This window comes from Oryzias latipes, chromosome 19 (assembly GCF_002234675.1).
Source record: "Oryzias latipes chromosome 19, ASM223467v1".
Classification (NCBI taxonomy): domain Eukaryota; kingdom Metazoa; phylum Chordata; class Actinopteri; order Beloniformes; family Adrianichthyidae; genus Oryzias; species Oryzias latipes.
The window spans coordinates 11,423,584-11,440,973 of NC_019877.2; the positions used below are offsets into that span (position 1 = coordinate 11,423,584).

The window sequence follows — 17,390 nt, forward strand, 5'->3', positions numbered from 1 at the left end:
AAGAAAAGTATTAATACATCTTAGTATTTTCTGTGTTTGTTATTTTCAAAATAAAGTATTTGGGTTTGTACCATTCAGACTGTAGTTTAAAAGAACATCTTGAAGCTCAACTACAGGATTATATTTGACAAAATAACTAAAATATGGAATAAAAATATTCAAAGGAATATCTAGAATAAACAGCTGACTGAAAGCTGTGACTTCTGACATTTTGGTGTTTACATTTGGAGAAACTCTCATTTGTACAACAGTTTTTCCACTTACAGAGAAAATATAGCTTTACCTGTAGGGTTAGACTCTCAGAGCAACACAATTTCATCTGTAGAGCCCTTTACTGATGAAACAGGCTTGCATCTCTGAAAATATTACAGGTAAAAAGAGCATATTGACACCAGCTCGGTCAGAACCTTTGAGCCTGTCGAGCTGAAGCAGCAGCGACACAAGATACGGCGTTCATGTAATGGAGTCAAACCATTTCATTTGCTTGACAAAGTGCATCAAGCAGTGGAGGGAAGTGCAGTAAATATTTCTGAGAGGAATCAGTCCTCCATCAACATGCTCACAGCTCCAAAAGCTCTTCCTAAATGTGTCTGAGAGAGATGTCTCCTTTGTATCTGCGCTGGTCCACAACACAAAGAAGTCGTGCAATCTGGAAGTCCATGCAGATGTTCTGTATCTTGAAAGCAAAAATATATTAAGGAACCTTTCAGGAGGTCAGAAAACTTCTCCTCTTCTTTTGTTGACTCACCTTTGACATGGGTTCCCCTGAAGCTTCCGTGAGGAGTTTCATTTTAACAGAACCCTTATTGATTCAGTTTCCTGAGGAATTGGAGCCTGGATCAGGTTTACCTTGTTACCTTGTCACACTGTGTTCTGGTCTGATCTCCATGTCCATTTCCGCTCAGCTTCCCCTCCTAGTCCCCACCATGCTGCCCAACAGGGTTCTCTTTGTCCCTGTGGCCAGTCATCCATCCTTAATCTGTAGTCTTTTACCACGTTGGAGACGTGATGCATGCTTTCAAAGAGCAGAGTGAGCTGTTGATGGATACCCTCCATCTCCTTAATAAGGCTTTAAGGAAAACCTTGTGCCCCAGCGGTGACAAATGACGGTAGATGAGGTCCAGTAACACAGATCCTTCACAAGTCTGATTGAACATGAGTATGCAGTAGTTCCTTCATAACTAAAACAGCTCTTCTGAACAATATTTTTAACAAAAAGAAATCTGAAGAACAGAAATTTTTTTTGGGCTTTTATTTTGATACTCCAAAAAAGGTGATTCATATATAAGCATAGTATTGGAGTTGACTTATTTTGTAAAATTGAATCCAAAGACCAACGACATGCAGTGAAAGCATCTTTTAAAGATTTTTTTCCTGATGGAGGACACATATAAAGAAAAGTAAGCTTAAAATCATATTCAATTATTCAAATCGTTGTAAATCAGGAGCAGATGAAAAAATGCAATTGGAAAAAGCTTGTAGTTGTGACATCAGAGCTACGACACTAAGCCACGAGCTCCCTGCTCCACCCCTTTCTGATGCCACTTGTGGACAAACAGATCCATGTACGTCTTTGTTTTGCTATGTTGCTTCAAAGGTGAATAATAATTGCCAAAAAAAATTACTGATGCAATATTACAGCTTGGCAAATGCATCAATAGTGCATGGAAACTCACCACGACCGTAGAAAAAAATAAACTTGCAAAGTTTAAAGTACTCTTAAACCAAAAAACATAATCAGCAATTAATACAATTATTTACAAAGGTAGAGATACCAATTTTTACGATAAAATTAAAATTTATTAGATTTATCTACAAAACACAAAATAAAAGGTCCAGTCAAACAACGGTGATTTATTATAGTTTAAAAAGTCATTTTTGTTAATTTTTCAAATGTAAACCAAATTCCCCCTACAGATGTCTTGATGATAATGGATACAAAACAGTTGTTGAAGATTGAGATTGAGAGTTCAATTGTGAATCCAACATTATATTCACCGTAATATTCTGCTGTTGGAAGACAAAACATCTGTTGTTGCCAGCACGTAAATGGTTGTAATGTTAAATGCCAACTCTGCACACAGCTTTATGCTTTAACAAAGTACTCAAAGACACAGCACACCATTTTACATGGCAGTTTTTCATTTTTATTTACACTGGTGGTAAAGAAATTAGGAGAACAAGTAAGATTGTGAAATTGTTTCCCTATCTCCAGAGGTCACTTTTACCTCACTGAGAAAGAAAGACAGCATTGCTTCAAGGGTAACTAACCAAATAGTTTATTTCTCCAAAATATTACACCATTACACACAGAGTAACATTTAAAAAAAGGAACATGCATGAATATATAATGCATAAAAATGTGAAAGAATTTGCATTTGGACAACAAAATGTTCCAATAATGATAAATGAAATTATAATAATATTTGCATGCACTTTTTAGCCAATTTACTGTAATTTCCCATCCTAAAATCAAATATATAAAGTATTTGAAGTAGCTGTTTTTATTTGCTACATCATGTAAACAATTAAAATGCTCATATGTTTGATCAGAGTTGATTATGCTAACTGACAGATCATGATATGTCATATATAAACACAAAACTAAAAAGATATGACTCCAGTTCCCCCCCACAGGTAAACAGTAAACAGGCATCCTGTAAAAGTGAGGAGCCTCAGGTTCAGCGTAATGATGTTTCACGTGAAGACGCCTTCCAAAAAGATAACATCAACAGAAAGAGCTCCTTATATTGAATTAGCTGAAGGCAGTGATATTGTGATGGACCTAACATCATTTTGGCTGCTACCAGGCCTGCTAAATATAATTGCTAGCTGTTAGCGCAGCTGTGTAAGCTTGGTAACTGATGGAAAGTGACTGAGATGCAGTTATGAATGGTGCTGGCAGCTACGCTCATGCACTATCATCTCCCCTGTGTGGTGGGGTATATTAATAAAGCACCTTATACTCTCCAAACAGGCTTTAAATAACTTCCCATTACAGCCAGAGAAGCAGCAACATGCTCGGCCCTCATCATGCCAGAGGCCACTTGTTTTTAACTGCCACAATTAACACATTAAACCCTCATTGCCTGCACTAAAGTGACATGATCAGCCAGCATAATGATTAATTAGCAGCAAGTGAAGTGTGTGCCAGCTCTAGTAATTCAAGACATGGGAAACTATGACTTGCAGATTTAGAAGGAAAAATGTGGCTTTAAAAAAAAAAAAAAAAGACTATAAAAATCCCTACAAACCTTTAATGGTAAAGTGCCAAGAGATAAGAGTTACATTTTCCCATTTGTGTATTAGTTCCTGCTTGTCATGGCCGTCCTCCTTCATATGTGCTGCCTCCATCATGTGCTGAGTGTGATGCTTTCAATGGTGCTAGCTGGGATTCTGGAATTTGCATACTCTCCTCTGATCCTGAACATCACAAAAGAACTGGAGGGGATGGTCGCGGTGGCGTTCAGGGACTTACCCAGCCACCCATGAGAACCGCGTTTGTACATTTTAACAGTAACCTACAGAAAAGGACACAGAAAAATGAAGATGTAAATAAATGCGTTATAAAATTTACATCTTTTCCTGCCCTTTTAAATTTTAAAGATGATAAAAATACATTTTAGCACTTATATTTTTCTAATTTGCATTCTAATTTTAACTAAGCCTTTTGCTTTCTTAAAAATACTTTAGAAGGATGTAAATCATGCAAAACCTAAAAAAAAAAAGTTTCTATTCCAAGAACAGAAACATTTTTATAATTCTTTACATTTGTAGTCACTTTAAAAAATAAAATTCTTCTGCTCAGTTCATGCACTATGATTTAATTTGAATTTAAGACCTACTACAATTAAAATGGTGTTTTTAACATGTCGTTATAGAATTTTCTCATGATGGAGAACATTTATAAAGACAATTAAGATTAAAACTGCATTCCTGAGTATCTCTTTATTCAAACTGTGGCAAATCAGGAGCAGACAAGAAATTCAGTTTGAAAAGGTTTGCAGTTTTTACATACAAACTACAATCGGCAGGCAACAAGCTCCCTGCTACACTCTATTCTGATGTATCCACTTGCAGACAAATAGATCCATGTACGTCTTTGTTTTCCTTGTCTGAGCTGGTATCTGGACCGAAGCCGTACAGCTGCAAAACTCCAATATGTTAGGATGAGGTTGTAAAATAAAGGGATGATGGGAAATGAGTGAAGCTTTACTCCCTGCCAATAATGTCATTCTTCAAAAACTATGTCCTAGAAACTGTCAGGTTTTGACTGAAAACAGCATAATAAACAAATAAAAAACACTGAGAATGCTTTTTACAATAAATCAAAAGATGATCGGAGTGGGACTTTAAAATAGTGTAATAGTGAAAAATCAATAACATTGATTTTAAAGTTTAAAGTACTACAAGAAATGACTAAAAGACCTACATTTTTATTCAGATCAAGACAACTTTTTTCTGGAATCATGCTAAGTAGTGGAGCAACTGCTTGTATAGTTTGAAGGGTGAAGGGCTAAAAAATCTATGTTATTTTATTAGGTTACGAGGGCGTAAATGCAGCAGCGTAAAACTACATTTTAATGAAGATGAAACGATGCAAAGTGAGTCTTATGATTTATCAAATGAATGTCCTCTATGACTTCAGTGAAAATTGAATGCATTGTGCCATACTAACACAAACACTGACTTGGCTTCAAAACTCACCACACCTCTGTCCAATCAAAAATCTAAGGGATGTGTCAGAACTAGTCCATTCGCACAGGTCAACCTTCATGACCCAAAGCATCTGCTGCCAACATTTCGGTGCCAGACATCACGGAGCTCCTGCTGAGGTCCTGCGTACATGCTCTGACAGGTCAGAGCTGTTTGTGTTGCAAGGAAGTGGTCTTCCATTTGGTCAAACATTGCACTACACACAACCAAACCGATGGTTTCTATTTGTGATGGAAAGTAACACATTAATAAAAAAAATTTTTAAACAGTCAAGCCCTGTGTCATCTTGATAAAATACTCAGTATCTTCTTTTAAAGCAGGGATCCAAAGAGAAGTCTGAAACGGACTGAAAGTTAAATTAACCTTGTTCTCCATGTGTGCTTTAATTCTCCCCCACATTTTTGAATGGATTCGTGATTTTATGTAGGTTGTAGGGCAGAATACGTTTTAACACTACATCAAAACTGCCTGTTATGTTTCAAGTCTGACAATGCAAGCCATAACTAGATTTAGACATGCAGGTAATTGAACCACATCCATTTCAAAAAGAATGCCTGGCTGCATCTCTTGTTTGGCTGCATTTACAGGGGATAACAGAATATTACAGTGCCTTTTCACAGTTTCATTTTCTTTCACTTTAGCATTAGGCAATTTTTCAATTACTATCTTTTTTTATGTACTTTCATCCCGGCTCTCCATAATGTCTGGGCCTTTTAGTTAATGCTAGCGACAGTCAGAGCCCAGTATATTGGCCCCTTGTCCATTTTGCAGGTCATTATGGAAGCCCAATAGGCCTTTTATTACGCCAACATCAAAAGGCAGATAAGCATTAGAGGTGGGGAAAATACCCTGCACTAGATATGTTCCCTCTTTCCTTTGTCTGCTATTGAAAGTGATCATTTTAATAGTGAAGAGGTTGCTGAGCTCCGGGGCTGATGGGAAGTGCGACACCCCTGACAGACTACAAATATGAGCAAGTCGATAACACACCGTGAGCACACAGCACACCCTCAGCACCTGCACGCTCTTGCTGCTAACCTAATTATCCACAACAAAGGCCACTGCGATTTCAGACACACATCCTTCCACCATTTACTTACTTACTTATTAGTGTGCATTAAAAGGGTGAGGGAAAAAAAAAGGTAACAGGAAAAAAAATTAACAATTGCATCTAACACTGAAGCCTTGGCCAAATGCCACATGGCTTGAATAACAATATATTCAGACACTTCAGAAGAGCTGAGTGTCTATTAGTTTGGGATGCATGCAAAAATAGCTTTGTGACAGCTGGTGGAAAAGAGATGTATAAACCCAAGACAAAAGTAAATAAAGGGGAAAATTGAAAGCAACAAATTACAGGCAATCATTGCTAATTAGCAATTAACTGATCTAAAATAAGTTGAGTACTTTACCTTCAGAAGGCACAATGTTCCTCCTGCAGCCTCTTTTAACCACAAAAAAATTTTTTGGGAATAAAAACCACAATAATTATCAAAATCTAGAACTTATGTTCCTTCTTCTTGTTAACCCATGATGAGGATAAGATGGGACACACAGAGGCTGTGAGATTTTATACATTGAAACATTTCAACACATGATCTTTTTTTTAATGAAAGAAAGAAGAATGCCAATTAGAGGATTTTTTTTTGTGTGGGTTGTCCAAACGACCTTCCTGCCAAGGTGTTACTGAGCACAGGCGGGTTTTCACAAAACGGAGGAGTCTTATCTTCCTCGTCTCTTCAGGAAAATGCTCCAAGTAAACACAATACAAGTACATGAGGGAAACTATACCTTAAATTGTAATGTATTGTTGTAAAACATTTTTTTGTGTGAACTGTCTGCAAGTTCAAGAGATACATAACTGTTTCAGGCAGCAACAAGCCTGAGCGTCCGTGTCTGTGTGCGTAACACTTAATGTCAAAGATAAGGCCCTTGGGGCTAAGGATGGGTGTCACACAAAGGGCTGCGAGCTCACCTAACGGTCTGTCCTGATCTGTGACAGAGAAAGTGAGAGGCAGGAGCCTCTCGTTTCAGCAAGAAAAAGTCCCTCTTATTTACTGTCTGGTCAGAGAGCCAGCTCTGCTTGAACACAAACTCGATCAATTTTGATCCACATATCCTTTTCAATAGCTGACTTGGTTACCTTTACTCTTAATGGATTTTATGGCAAAGATTCATAGAGAGCTAAATGCAAATAATACAAACAAAATTATTCATAAAATACTGATGAATTTTCATTTCAACTAGAAACTGCAGACTTGCCAGTTTGTTTTTTACATCCAATTATATCAGATAGACCCTGACAACCCTGTCAAATGTGGTTAAAGGGAAGAAATGTGCAATTAGTTAAGGATGTGTCACATCCCTCCGGTGTGCAGCCGCTCACAGCGCTCAGATGATTCCTTGGATAAAGTCATAAAATCCTGGTAGGCCTGTTACCTGGAGCCATAGGTGCAATGTTTCAGGTGAACTCTGAGTGAGCGTAACGCCACACCAGCTTCAGACGACGGCCTCTTTGTTCAGCGTTGTGTCTCTCCGCGTACAGGAGAGGGGGCAACAATGAAAAACACACCTCTGCAGCTCAAAGTCATTGTCAAGCAGCCAATAAATCACTGAAATTGACCTACGATGGCTTCCAGGGTTTGGTAAACCATTTTACAAACCAAAAGCTTGTAAAAACTGGATTTCAATTAGGTAAAATGGCTTACATGTGCCTGTTTTTGTTAGCATATTTATACATAAAGATGATTCAAAAAACTGAAAGCATTTGATTTTTCCAACAAAATGTTTACAGTAAATGCATCATCTTATACTAGATGTAATGCCATAAATATGGTCACTTTGATTTAAACTTATTATTAATTTTTAACTTAAGATTTAACTTAAGACATGAATTTGTCCCACTTGTCCCAAGCACTAAACAAAATATTATATTTAGATTTAATTTCCTCTGCAGCAACATTTTTAAATTACAATCTAATCAAAGAAATTGTGTTTATTTAAGGTTGTAATGTTCAGAGTTACAATTTACTTTGGTTACCTTTATGTCCTTCCTTGATACATTTGGCTCAGCATGATGAGGCTAATGATGGTGAGATACGGCAAATGATTTTATTTAACATCTATATGCTCATACAATAAGGCAAACCTAACCTAAAAAAATAAAAAAATAAACAGCTGTCGTACACGGTTCCAATAAAAGAACAAAGGCTAATCTAAAGTGTATACATCCAGCTTGTAAAGCTACTTTGAGCCTTGCAATAAACCTTTATGACTTTCAAACCTTTATGACTTTCAAATACTTGAGTAAGCAAGTTAATCATTCAGCTTGTAATTAAGCTTGACAACAAAACAAGCCCATATCATTACCTCTCCTTTGCCGTGCTTTGTTATTGAAAAATTGTGTCATGAGCAATTTATCTAATGAAGCACTTTTAAAGAGATCTAAATTGTTCAGAAGTTGCTTTTTAAATGTGTGTACAAGAAGGGGGATCCTTCTCTGCAGCTCTTAAAAAACTATGTTTGCAGAATTTAACTAACTGCATCACCACAAACATTTTTTTTCATGTGTATAGACATTTGGGTCGAAGTTTTAGCTGTACAGTCTTTCACAATTTCTCCATTATTGAGCAAATTAAGTTAAAATCGAACGGTTTCATGAAACATGCAGACTTGCATGTTCCATTTTTGGTTCATCTGTAAAAAATGCCCAAAGTTTAAGTTAGTGACAATGCCATTTATGCCAATAATTGCATTTGTCTAAAGCCAGGAACACGCAAACACACTAGCAAAATGCTGAGGAAATTATGAAGAGTAGCTCCTAAACAGCCAACCGCAGCTAACAGGAAGCCATTAGGCTGTTTGCAATAATAATTTTCATCCAGTCACCCAGCTTTGACTTTGATTCCATCCACATAAGTACATTTTCTATGAGAGGTTAAAATATGAATCCCCTTCCTTTTCTCTTCAATGAGTCTGGTTGTCTGGCTGACTTGAGAGGGCACAATCTATGACTGATTTAATTTGGTCTTTACAAACATCTCTAACAGCATTACCCCCAGAGCATACACTGACCGCCCCTATCTGACTCCATTAACTCTCAAATCAGGTTTAAAAACCATATTGATGCCGTCTGTTATTAAGGGTGATTATCAAAACAACAGACAATGGGCCAAAAGTGTCTGTTAACTAGTTTATCCATAATTTCACATAACTGTAATAGATGTTTTGGCTGTCAATTATTTTCTGTATCTGTCCTGCACTGTCTGGATATGCAACGTTAGCGTCTACATTAAAAGACCGCTCACAGGTGGTCAGGGGGAATGGACTGGAACAGAAAATGGATAAATCAAAACACAAATGCACCATTGGTCTCTTCTAGCTGTCAGTTGGTTTTTGTGCAAAAATATAAAACGAGATAAAAAAAAAAGAAGTGAAGTTGCTTCTCAGTCCACTTCGCCACCTTTATTCTCCTCAATTAACAAGAATGGCTTTTGAAGCTGTAATTAAGTGCCTCTGCTCCACTCAGCCTGCTTCATTATTCATGAATCCCTATTGATCATATCACAGATCCTGTACTGTGAGGATCACTGTAATATCCTGAGTGTACAAAAGAAATAACCGAGCTGGCAAAGATAAAATTAACACCTTTGCCACTGTCCAAGGAAAGCTCCAGTTAGGGACTCAAACCAGCATTTAAGGTGCAATTTAGCCTTGATAGCAGGGCATTAGGAATTGGAAAAATTCTACATGACTCCTGCAGATATTAATAAATACGCTGCACATTTAATAGGCACCTAATCTGTAGTGGACTATATGAATTTTATTCCCTCAAGGTCTTTTATTGAAATTATATTAGCTTTTTATTACTCACAATAACCCTTTTATGGATGAGACTAGAGATTAAGTTCTATAACTCTTTAAATTATTATCCAAAAGACATTAAACATGTTTTATTTATGTATTTAACAGTCTAAAATAGTCATTATCATTCATAACCAAGAATAATTAGCTTAACTCCCTCTTGAGTTATTATTATTATTTTTAATTTAAATCAGACACAAACGTGTACAGGTCTTCTTTCCAGGAAAGGCTTTATCTTTCGATAGAATTAAAAACCAAGTAATAATAATACTTCAAACCTTTATTTTAAAAACATATTCAAATTTACTGAAACCCCAACCGAGTTAAGCAGCGATGTGTAAAACATGATGTTAAACCGAACTGAGGAGAGCGTGTGAAGAGCCCTCTAAATCGGCTGCTATTAAATTCCACGGAGGAAACAAATTACAGTTGCCGGATCTCTCCATGGGACCCTTCACCGGGATTCTGTGCTCAAGTTCATATTTTTCCTTCCTTTTTTTAACAAGTTTAATCATCGGACATAACGAGGTGGCTTTTATGGCGGCCTCACACCGCATAAGTGCTGCTGACTTCACTAGTTCATTACAAACACTTCTGATGCTCTGACGCTCTTCTCTTTGGAAATTGCATGGTTTGCTTCCCTTTGTAGCTTCCTACACACACTCAGGTGCCAATTATTTCCAATCCCAGTTTCTCTTAAGAGTCATCCTGCAATTACAGAAACGTGGACATCCTTGCACTTCCCTTCCACGCCGTTTCCATTTATGTCGCGAAATGGTGCGGAACTAATCATTTCTTATTTGAAGAGACTCGTTTAGAAAACTTTTTGAGAAACTTTATTGGTCAGCAGGTTTAGTGCCCGCATGAATCTAACTGCAGACGCTGCAGAATACACTTTGAGAAAAAAAGTTTAAAGCTTAAACATGTAAAGTCAGTACATACATTTTTAAAAGCTAACAGGATATACAGTCAGTTTTAATTTCAATTTAGAACAGTTTTACGATGTGGCTCCCCCCTTTTTTGATTTAATTAAGACAATAAAATATATATATCAACTCTTAATTAATTTACCTGAACAACCCTAAAACTCTTACCTTTTTTTAAAATCAAGTTTTCAATAGTGAAGCCTTTCTAACCTGTAAAAGCAAGATTGGAGCAGTCCTGCTGCAAAGCATTGCATTAGATTGAACAGGTGAACCTATTAGAGCGGCTGGTAAGCTTTGTGCGCTCGCACACCCTCACTAATATACATCTGTATTTGAGAGTGCGCGTGGATTTTCTTTTAATGGCTTAATACTATAAAAGAGAGCAAAAAGCCACGGTGGCTGTCGACATTATCTATTTAGGCAGGAGAATTTGCAGGCTTTGTAAATGGCCTGCTCGTGGCCTTTTGTGTGGCTTCATTCATTATCGCCACAAAGCAGTTGATGTCTCTCCTTTTTCCCCTCTTCTGTGTAAAGCCCGACATGCACCAGGCTGTCCATTACAGGCCCGTGACACGTGCAGCCTGGGAGACGGCCAAACAGAGAGGAATGTCAGGGTGGAGTTAAATTAACAAGCTACAATTGTGTGGACTCTGTCGTCTGTCAGGGAGATGAAATGTTGCTCCAGTAGCTAAAATCTGCATTCTTTGTACCATATGTTGCCACCTGAGAGGTTTTTTATTTTTATTTTTTTTAATAATCACTTGACAAGACTGTGTCACTCATGATTATTCAAATGAGAAGCTGGTTTTATAAAATTCTGAAGTAGTCAAATGGGAGACAACACAAAGATGCAGGACGTCAGAAATCTGAACTTTGAGTTACGACATACACAGATCTCAAGCCTTTTCTCTGTCTGTTTAATACACACACACACACACACACACACATGCAGAGCGAGTAATTACTCCTCAATCCATACAAATTGAATGAAGCCAGAACTGTGGTCTAAGAATATAGACCATAATTAATAAATTACAGCCGCTCTACTCAATCATTTTCCACTTTGGGGCATGTAGACATCGCGTTTGCTGGAGAATAATTCTCTGAGCTCACAGAAGGCTCACTCAGTGGCTCAATGGTGGATTTGTGAATGCTTCTGATGTCACTTCTTACAAGCAAACAGATGCTTGAGTGTAACTGTAGGTCGGAGCAGCAGTTTTTTTTTTTTTTTTTTGCCAATGTGTTTACAAGTAACAAATCAAAAGCATGCATTATTTCTGAGGCCTGAAAAATGTGCCTGTGGGAGCTATTATGTTTCCCAGCAAACCCCCAAGCTTCCCCTCACAGCTGCTGCACACGAGGAAAGAGCATTCTCTTCTACTTCAAGAGGTGACACAGGTAGCAATACAAAAAAATCTTTTAAGGAAATACAACAATTCATTGGTTTGCTGTGCTTTTTAATGCATTAGATATAAGAGAATAATAGAAGTTCTGTTAAACTTAAATAAGCACATTTAAGACACCTGAAAGTTCTGCCTTCATTTACAAATATGACTTTGAAATGAATATATTTAGCTGTTGCCGTCTGCTTCCCCTTGGGCGAGCAAAGAGCCCACTGGAGACTGTCTAATGACTGCTGGGTCATGTATCAAATACACAGCAGCTGGAGGCAAGTAGGGAGAATGGATAAACTCTGGCTCTTGGGGGGTGGGCAAACTGAAGCCTGAGGGGGCTTGTATGGAAAACCCACGCAGGCTGAGTGTTTGGGTACCAAGGATGACTGTGAATGGCTAATGAATGCTGAGTTGGGGGTCACACTCCCTGGACTTGAAGCAGGAAGGTTCCCTACATAAATCGAACTGATGCACCGCCATCAGATGGACAAAAAAAATGTAATTTGATCATATGTGTATATATTGCTATCCCAGCAATTGTACATAATGTAATAAAGCAATCCAGATCCTCCTGGAGATTGTTTACAACCACAGTGACAGATACGATTGATAGTAAGGCTTTACATATAATATAACAATTCACTTACTTCCTTGCAAAGTTCCAAGAACAAATCAATAACAATTACACAAATTATTTCCAATTTTAACCTATTTTATATCTCATATACAGCTTTTAAAACCTTTTTTTTGCAACACTGACTGAGAATTTAGACAAATTGGTAAAAGAACAAAAAACGAAAGAAAAGATTTAATTTTTTTTAAACAATTATTTAAATTATTTTATTTATTTTCTTGTTTATTTAAATTTTTCATTTACAGAAACACGCGTTTAAAGGCATTTGTGTTTCTCTCTTTGTGCTCTGATGAAATTCCAGTAAGAACCCTGATTCTTTTGACAGCTCAGCATAAAACTGATGAGTTTTTCACATTTACACCACAGTTTGTTAAATTCCAAAAAAAGTTTTTTCAAGAAACCCCAAAAACATGTCTCATTAGATGACTTACAGAATTGTATTGCAATAATGCTAGTTATTTTACACTGTCTTTGATGAGGATTTAACAGAAACTGATTGAGGAGGTTGAGGTACTACTGCCACCTGCTGGATGAAAAGAGGTACTGTGACAAACCAGAAATCAGAGCTTCTGATTTCACTTGTCAGCGGACTAACCTGAGGGGTGTGTCCCAGAAGGGCCCACACCGTATAAGTAGACAGGGTCCGGACTCTGGAGAACTCGAGTGTGCAGGTCTCCTGGCGGTTGAGGGCGATGTACTGGCAGCCCTGATAGTCTCCTTTCAGCTGCTCACCACAGTGCAGCTGCAAGAGATCCCAGGTTCCCACCCTTCTCAGGACCTCCCGCACTGCCTCCATCTGCCTGTACGACAGATGACCTGCAGGACGGAAAACACAAGCTAAACTCATAGCTCTCTTTGTTAGACAATAGTTTTATTTAATCATAACCTATCAGATTAAATGTATCCTTGTTCTGAAAAAAAAAAGACATTGTAACAGAGGTTGGTCACATTTTGAGGGCAATATATTGTTTTATTTGTCTTTATTTTAGGATCAAGTGAAAAAGTCTTTACAGTTTATCAGAATGTCTACTGAAAGTTTGAGAAGTAATGAACTTCATGAGTCCACTCACCTGAGATCCAGGATGGAGTTAAGGCATCTGAAATCCAGGTCATGTAGCTTTCCTTAAAAGATTGGAGGAATTCGTCTATATGGCTGTGCAAGACCAGTTCCTTCCTCTTCATCAACTCCTCTTCTAGAATGCATTCTGGGGAGAGGAAGACTATCCCGGAGAAGAAGAGACTGTGGTGCACTGGAACTCCACTCCTCTTTAAATGGCTGCATAGGTTCATAGTTTTACTCTGAAAAAGACAGATAAAAATCAAGGTTTTAGGAATAAAACCTTATATATTTGTTTTTAGTTTCTACAAAATACTTAATTCGGCTTAAAAACATCTGCCTTAAATTTTTGTAAGAAGTGGTGGGGTTAAGAAATATTTTTTTAAGAAATCTTTACCCGTAAGAACGATTATTGATACTTATTGATTTAAGTCATTAACTAGTTTATTCTTAAACCTATTTATTCTAATCTTTTAAAATAAAAATAAAACTTTTTTTAAATAACTAAAGAGATTTACAATTTTATTAAAGCAACATACCTTTAAGTTCAATTCATAGAGCTAAACTGTTTATAGTAACTGAAATCATATAGTTTGGTAATAATCTAAAACAATCCTTTTTCGAGTGCATCCAACTGAAAAATAAATCACTAAATAAAATTCACAAATGAAATTCTGATTTTTTTTTTAAATGTAATCTAAAAAAAAGGTTTGAGGCAATACTGTTTATTTTAGCAACTGTTAGAAATAATCAATATACATAATACTGCACTGTAAGTTCTTCAATGTAAAACAAGTACATTCTTAAAATATAAGATATGATGGATCAATATGGGGGATTAATAACTAGTCTATTTGTTAGCTAACTATGGGTAAAATCAATCAATGTTACTTAAAGAGTAATTTGTGTGACCTCAAGCTATCAGAACTGAGATGGATCTGCTTTGTGTGCGTTAATAAATTTAATAGATCCAAAAACATGCTTTATAGGTTCATAGGTTAATGGGTTACTCTAAGTTGTCCCCAGGTGTGTGTGTGATTGTGGTCCTGAGACAGACTGGGGTGTACCCTGCCTTTGCCCATGTGTGGCCGGTATGGGCTCCGGCAGGCCCGCGACCCCGAAAGGGACAAAACGGGCTTAAAAGATGAAAAAAGATCCAATTAATTAGAACTATTTCAACAGCTTGTGTTTGCTAGAGTGATCTTCTGTTAAGATTCTGGCCCAAATGAAGCATCTTTGGAAATGGAAATGAATGACGGCTAAAAGACCCCCTGCACAAAGGCTCACAGCTGTGTTTAGGCACCTGCCAGCTTCCCCCCCTCCCACCACCCTTACAGCCTGAAAATAAGACTGTCAGAAACCCCCTTCTGATACAGGCCCTGTCGTATTCAACAGCATATACATAAAGAGTTTCTTATCCTTTAATAGAAAACTGTACATGGAATAATTGACAGTTTTTGCTTCTTTTCTTTATGTTTTTACTAATTTCTATGCTACCTCACCATGAGAGCTTTAAGGGGATCTTCAATCTGCTCAATGCAGGTATTGATCAGGTCGCCGTCCTCCTCTTTCACCTGCACATGCCACTTTGGGTTGTGAGCAGATACCGTCCCCTTCCAGGGTTTCAGATCTATGCAGAAAACTCCTTGGCCTTGAGGAAAACACAGGTAAAGGTGGATTAAAAAAAAAAAAACTCTTCTAACACTCACTTTGTACCCAACAGTTTCCTAAAACATCTTCTATTCGTATTTTACAGTTTAAGAAAATTAAAAACTGACAACAAAATGTATCTCTCTTACAAACAGTAAAGCTGTTTTTTTCCCCCTTTTATTCAAACTGGATTTGGTTCACAAGCTTTAAAATTATCTCCTAAAATCCTCTAATGTCAAATCCGTGTGTCTCTGGACCAAAAGCAAACTTTGTAATTTAAGCTTTTTAAATTAATACAAATGCAACTTTTCTTCAGTTTATAGAATATTTAAACATTAGGAAAAAAAAAGTAGTTTGGGGAATAAATTTCAGAAATACAATTAAATGGTGAGTTAAATACAGCATTAAATCAAACCATAAACGCTACTAAATTAGTTTTTCTTTAGAATGTTTTGAATAACATCACTTTTTGATGAAAATTTGCTAGATTGTAGTTTAAAAGACAAAGAATTACATTTGATAAAATATTGCTAGTTGAAAATAATTGAAAATTCAATTGCTATTTAAAAAGCGCTTTATAATTTGGCTGCAAGTAAAGCTCATGTGACAGAAAGAAAAAAACAGTAAGTTGCATCTGCAGGGATAAATACAGTCCATCTGTAAAAAACTATATTATATAATGCATTTTTAATAGGCTCAGTGGAGGTCGTAGGTTTTTACACTTATTTTGAGGCTTTAAGTTTGCAAAACTTTGTTGGCCATTGAAGACGGGTCAAATAAGACTAAATTAAAAATGCACGCTCTCATATAACTTTGTGTGTGCAGAAATAAAGTCAATTTCCAAGCAAATCTGAATATTTTATATTTAAAAAAAAAAAAACTAGATCAATCATCCCAAACCTGTGAGGATCACAATATTGATGTCATCTTTGGATGTTTGAGGCTGGTCTGGAACTCGAAGGTTACAGAAAATATCTTCCTTTCTTAGTCCAGTGACTTTCCTACACAAGCAGAGCAAAAATGTTAAATAAGAAAAAAAGAGATTTGTGTTTCATCGTGTTAATTCCCTCTTTTTCAATGTACATGGGTAAATAAATATACAGAGCATAAACCACCTTAATACCTTAAAATAAAGCACTTTCAAAAATGTGTTTTGTGACCTGTTTTTATCAGGTACTGGAGCAGTCGTCCAGAATTTATGTCTTTTCTATTTTTTGCAATTGATGATGACGATAATCCTAACATCTACTGGAGAAGGCGAAGATTTGTAAGCCAGGTGTTGCAGTTCCTCTCCAACTGGGAACCATATCTGAGTTGACGAAGCAACTCAAGAGAAAACTTTTACTCATGTCTCAGTGTCTATTTTTAGATGTTTTGTTGACACACAGCCAAAAGCACCAAGTATTTGGGTTCAAGGATTGATCCCTTTGGAGCAGAAAATATCAATTGACCAGCTTTCTGTTTACTCCATCCCATCCCAGTATATCTACTGTTAAACTTTATACTCACATCACATGTTTCACAAAGTCAGGCAGGGTTGTCAGCTGCTTTGGGGTCTGTGCGCTCTCTGAACCTTTGGAGCTCAGATGGAAATGGGTGAAGTTTCCCAGATGAAGCATTGCTTTCTTTTTCTAAGGAATAAGGAAAGAAAAAGTATTATGTACAATTTAAATATTATAAATGTGCACAATTGTACATTTAATTGGCACAACATACGTTTTAAAAGAAAGAAAATAGAGTTAGTAATTAGAAGGAACATTTTTAGTAAAATAGGGAATTATATCTGAGCAAAGGGATCAAAAATCTAAGAGAAAAACACGCAACACAACTACTTTGAAAGTTAAAGTTAGACTCTTGGCTAAAACTGGCTTGTTGACAACTTTTAAAGTTTTCAAACTGACATATTTTAAGCCCTGAAGCCAAGGAGAACAAAGAAATAGTAAGAATCCATGCTCAAGTGAAAACATACATGCGGTCCTCGTCCTTCCTTCTGCAGGAAAAAAACAACAAAACTTCTAAAGTTTCAAAGTTGTTTTTTTTTTTAGATCAACATCGTTCCGGCGTTGGCTTGAAATGCTGAGTAACTCGAGGAAAACTGTTTCACAACTTCGCCTCCCCCCTCCTTTTTTCTCTCTCAGCTGCTACTTCCA

At 36.8% G+C, this 17,390-nt stretch overlaps 1 protein-coding gene across 1 annotated transcript; it reads right to left on the reverse strand.

Moving 5' to 3' along the window:
- Positions 1-2,255: 2,255 nt before the first annotated feature.
- On the reverse strand, positions 2,256-17,390 carry LOC101173897. The gene is made up of 7 exons (XM_023949685.1): positions 17,210-17,390; positions 16,750-16,871; positions 16,141-16,241; positions 15,093-15,241; positions 13,604-13,832; positions 13,129-13,349; positions 2,256-3,521 (listed from the first exon to the last, which is right to left on the reverse strand). Exons 2-7 carry the CDS (start codon positions 16,857-16,859, stop codon positions 3,354-3,356), a joined length of 978 nt encoding a protein of 325 aa, XP_023805453.1. The 5' UTR covers positions 16,860-16,871; positions 17,210-17,390; the 3' UTR covers positions 2,256-3,353.

What these genes read in the sequence shown, in the direction of transcription:
- LOC101173897 (XM_023949685.1), bottom strand. Translation starts at nt 16,859, where the DNA reads ATGCTTCATCTGGGAAACTTCACCCATTTCCATCTGAGCTCCAAAGGT. An exon ending in CAATATTGTGATCCTCACAG is followed by an intron (nt 15,242 to 16,140) that starts GTTTGGGATGAT and finishes GTTTTCCTCAAG; the next exon opens with GCCAAGGAGTTTTCTGCATA. An exon ending in AACTCCATCCTGGATCTCAG is followed by an intron (nt 13,350 to 13,603) that starts GTGAGTGGACTC and finishes TCCGTCCTGCAG; the next exon opens with GTCATCTGTCGTACAGGCAG.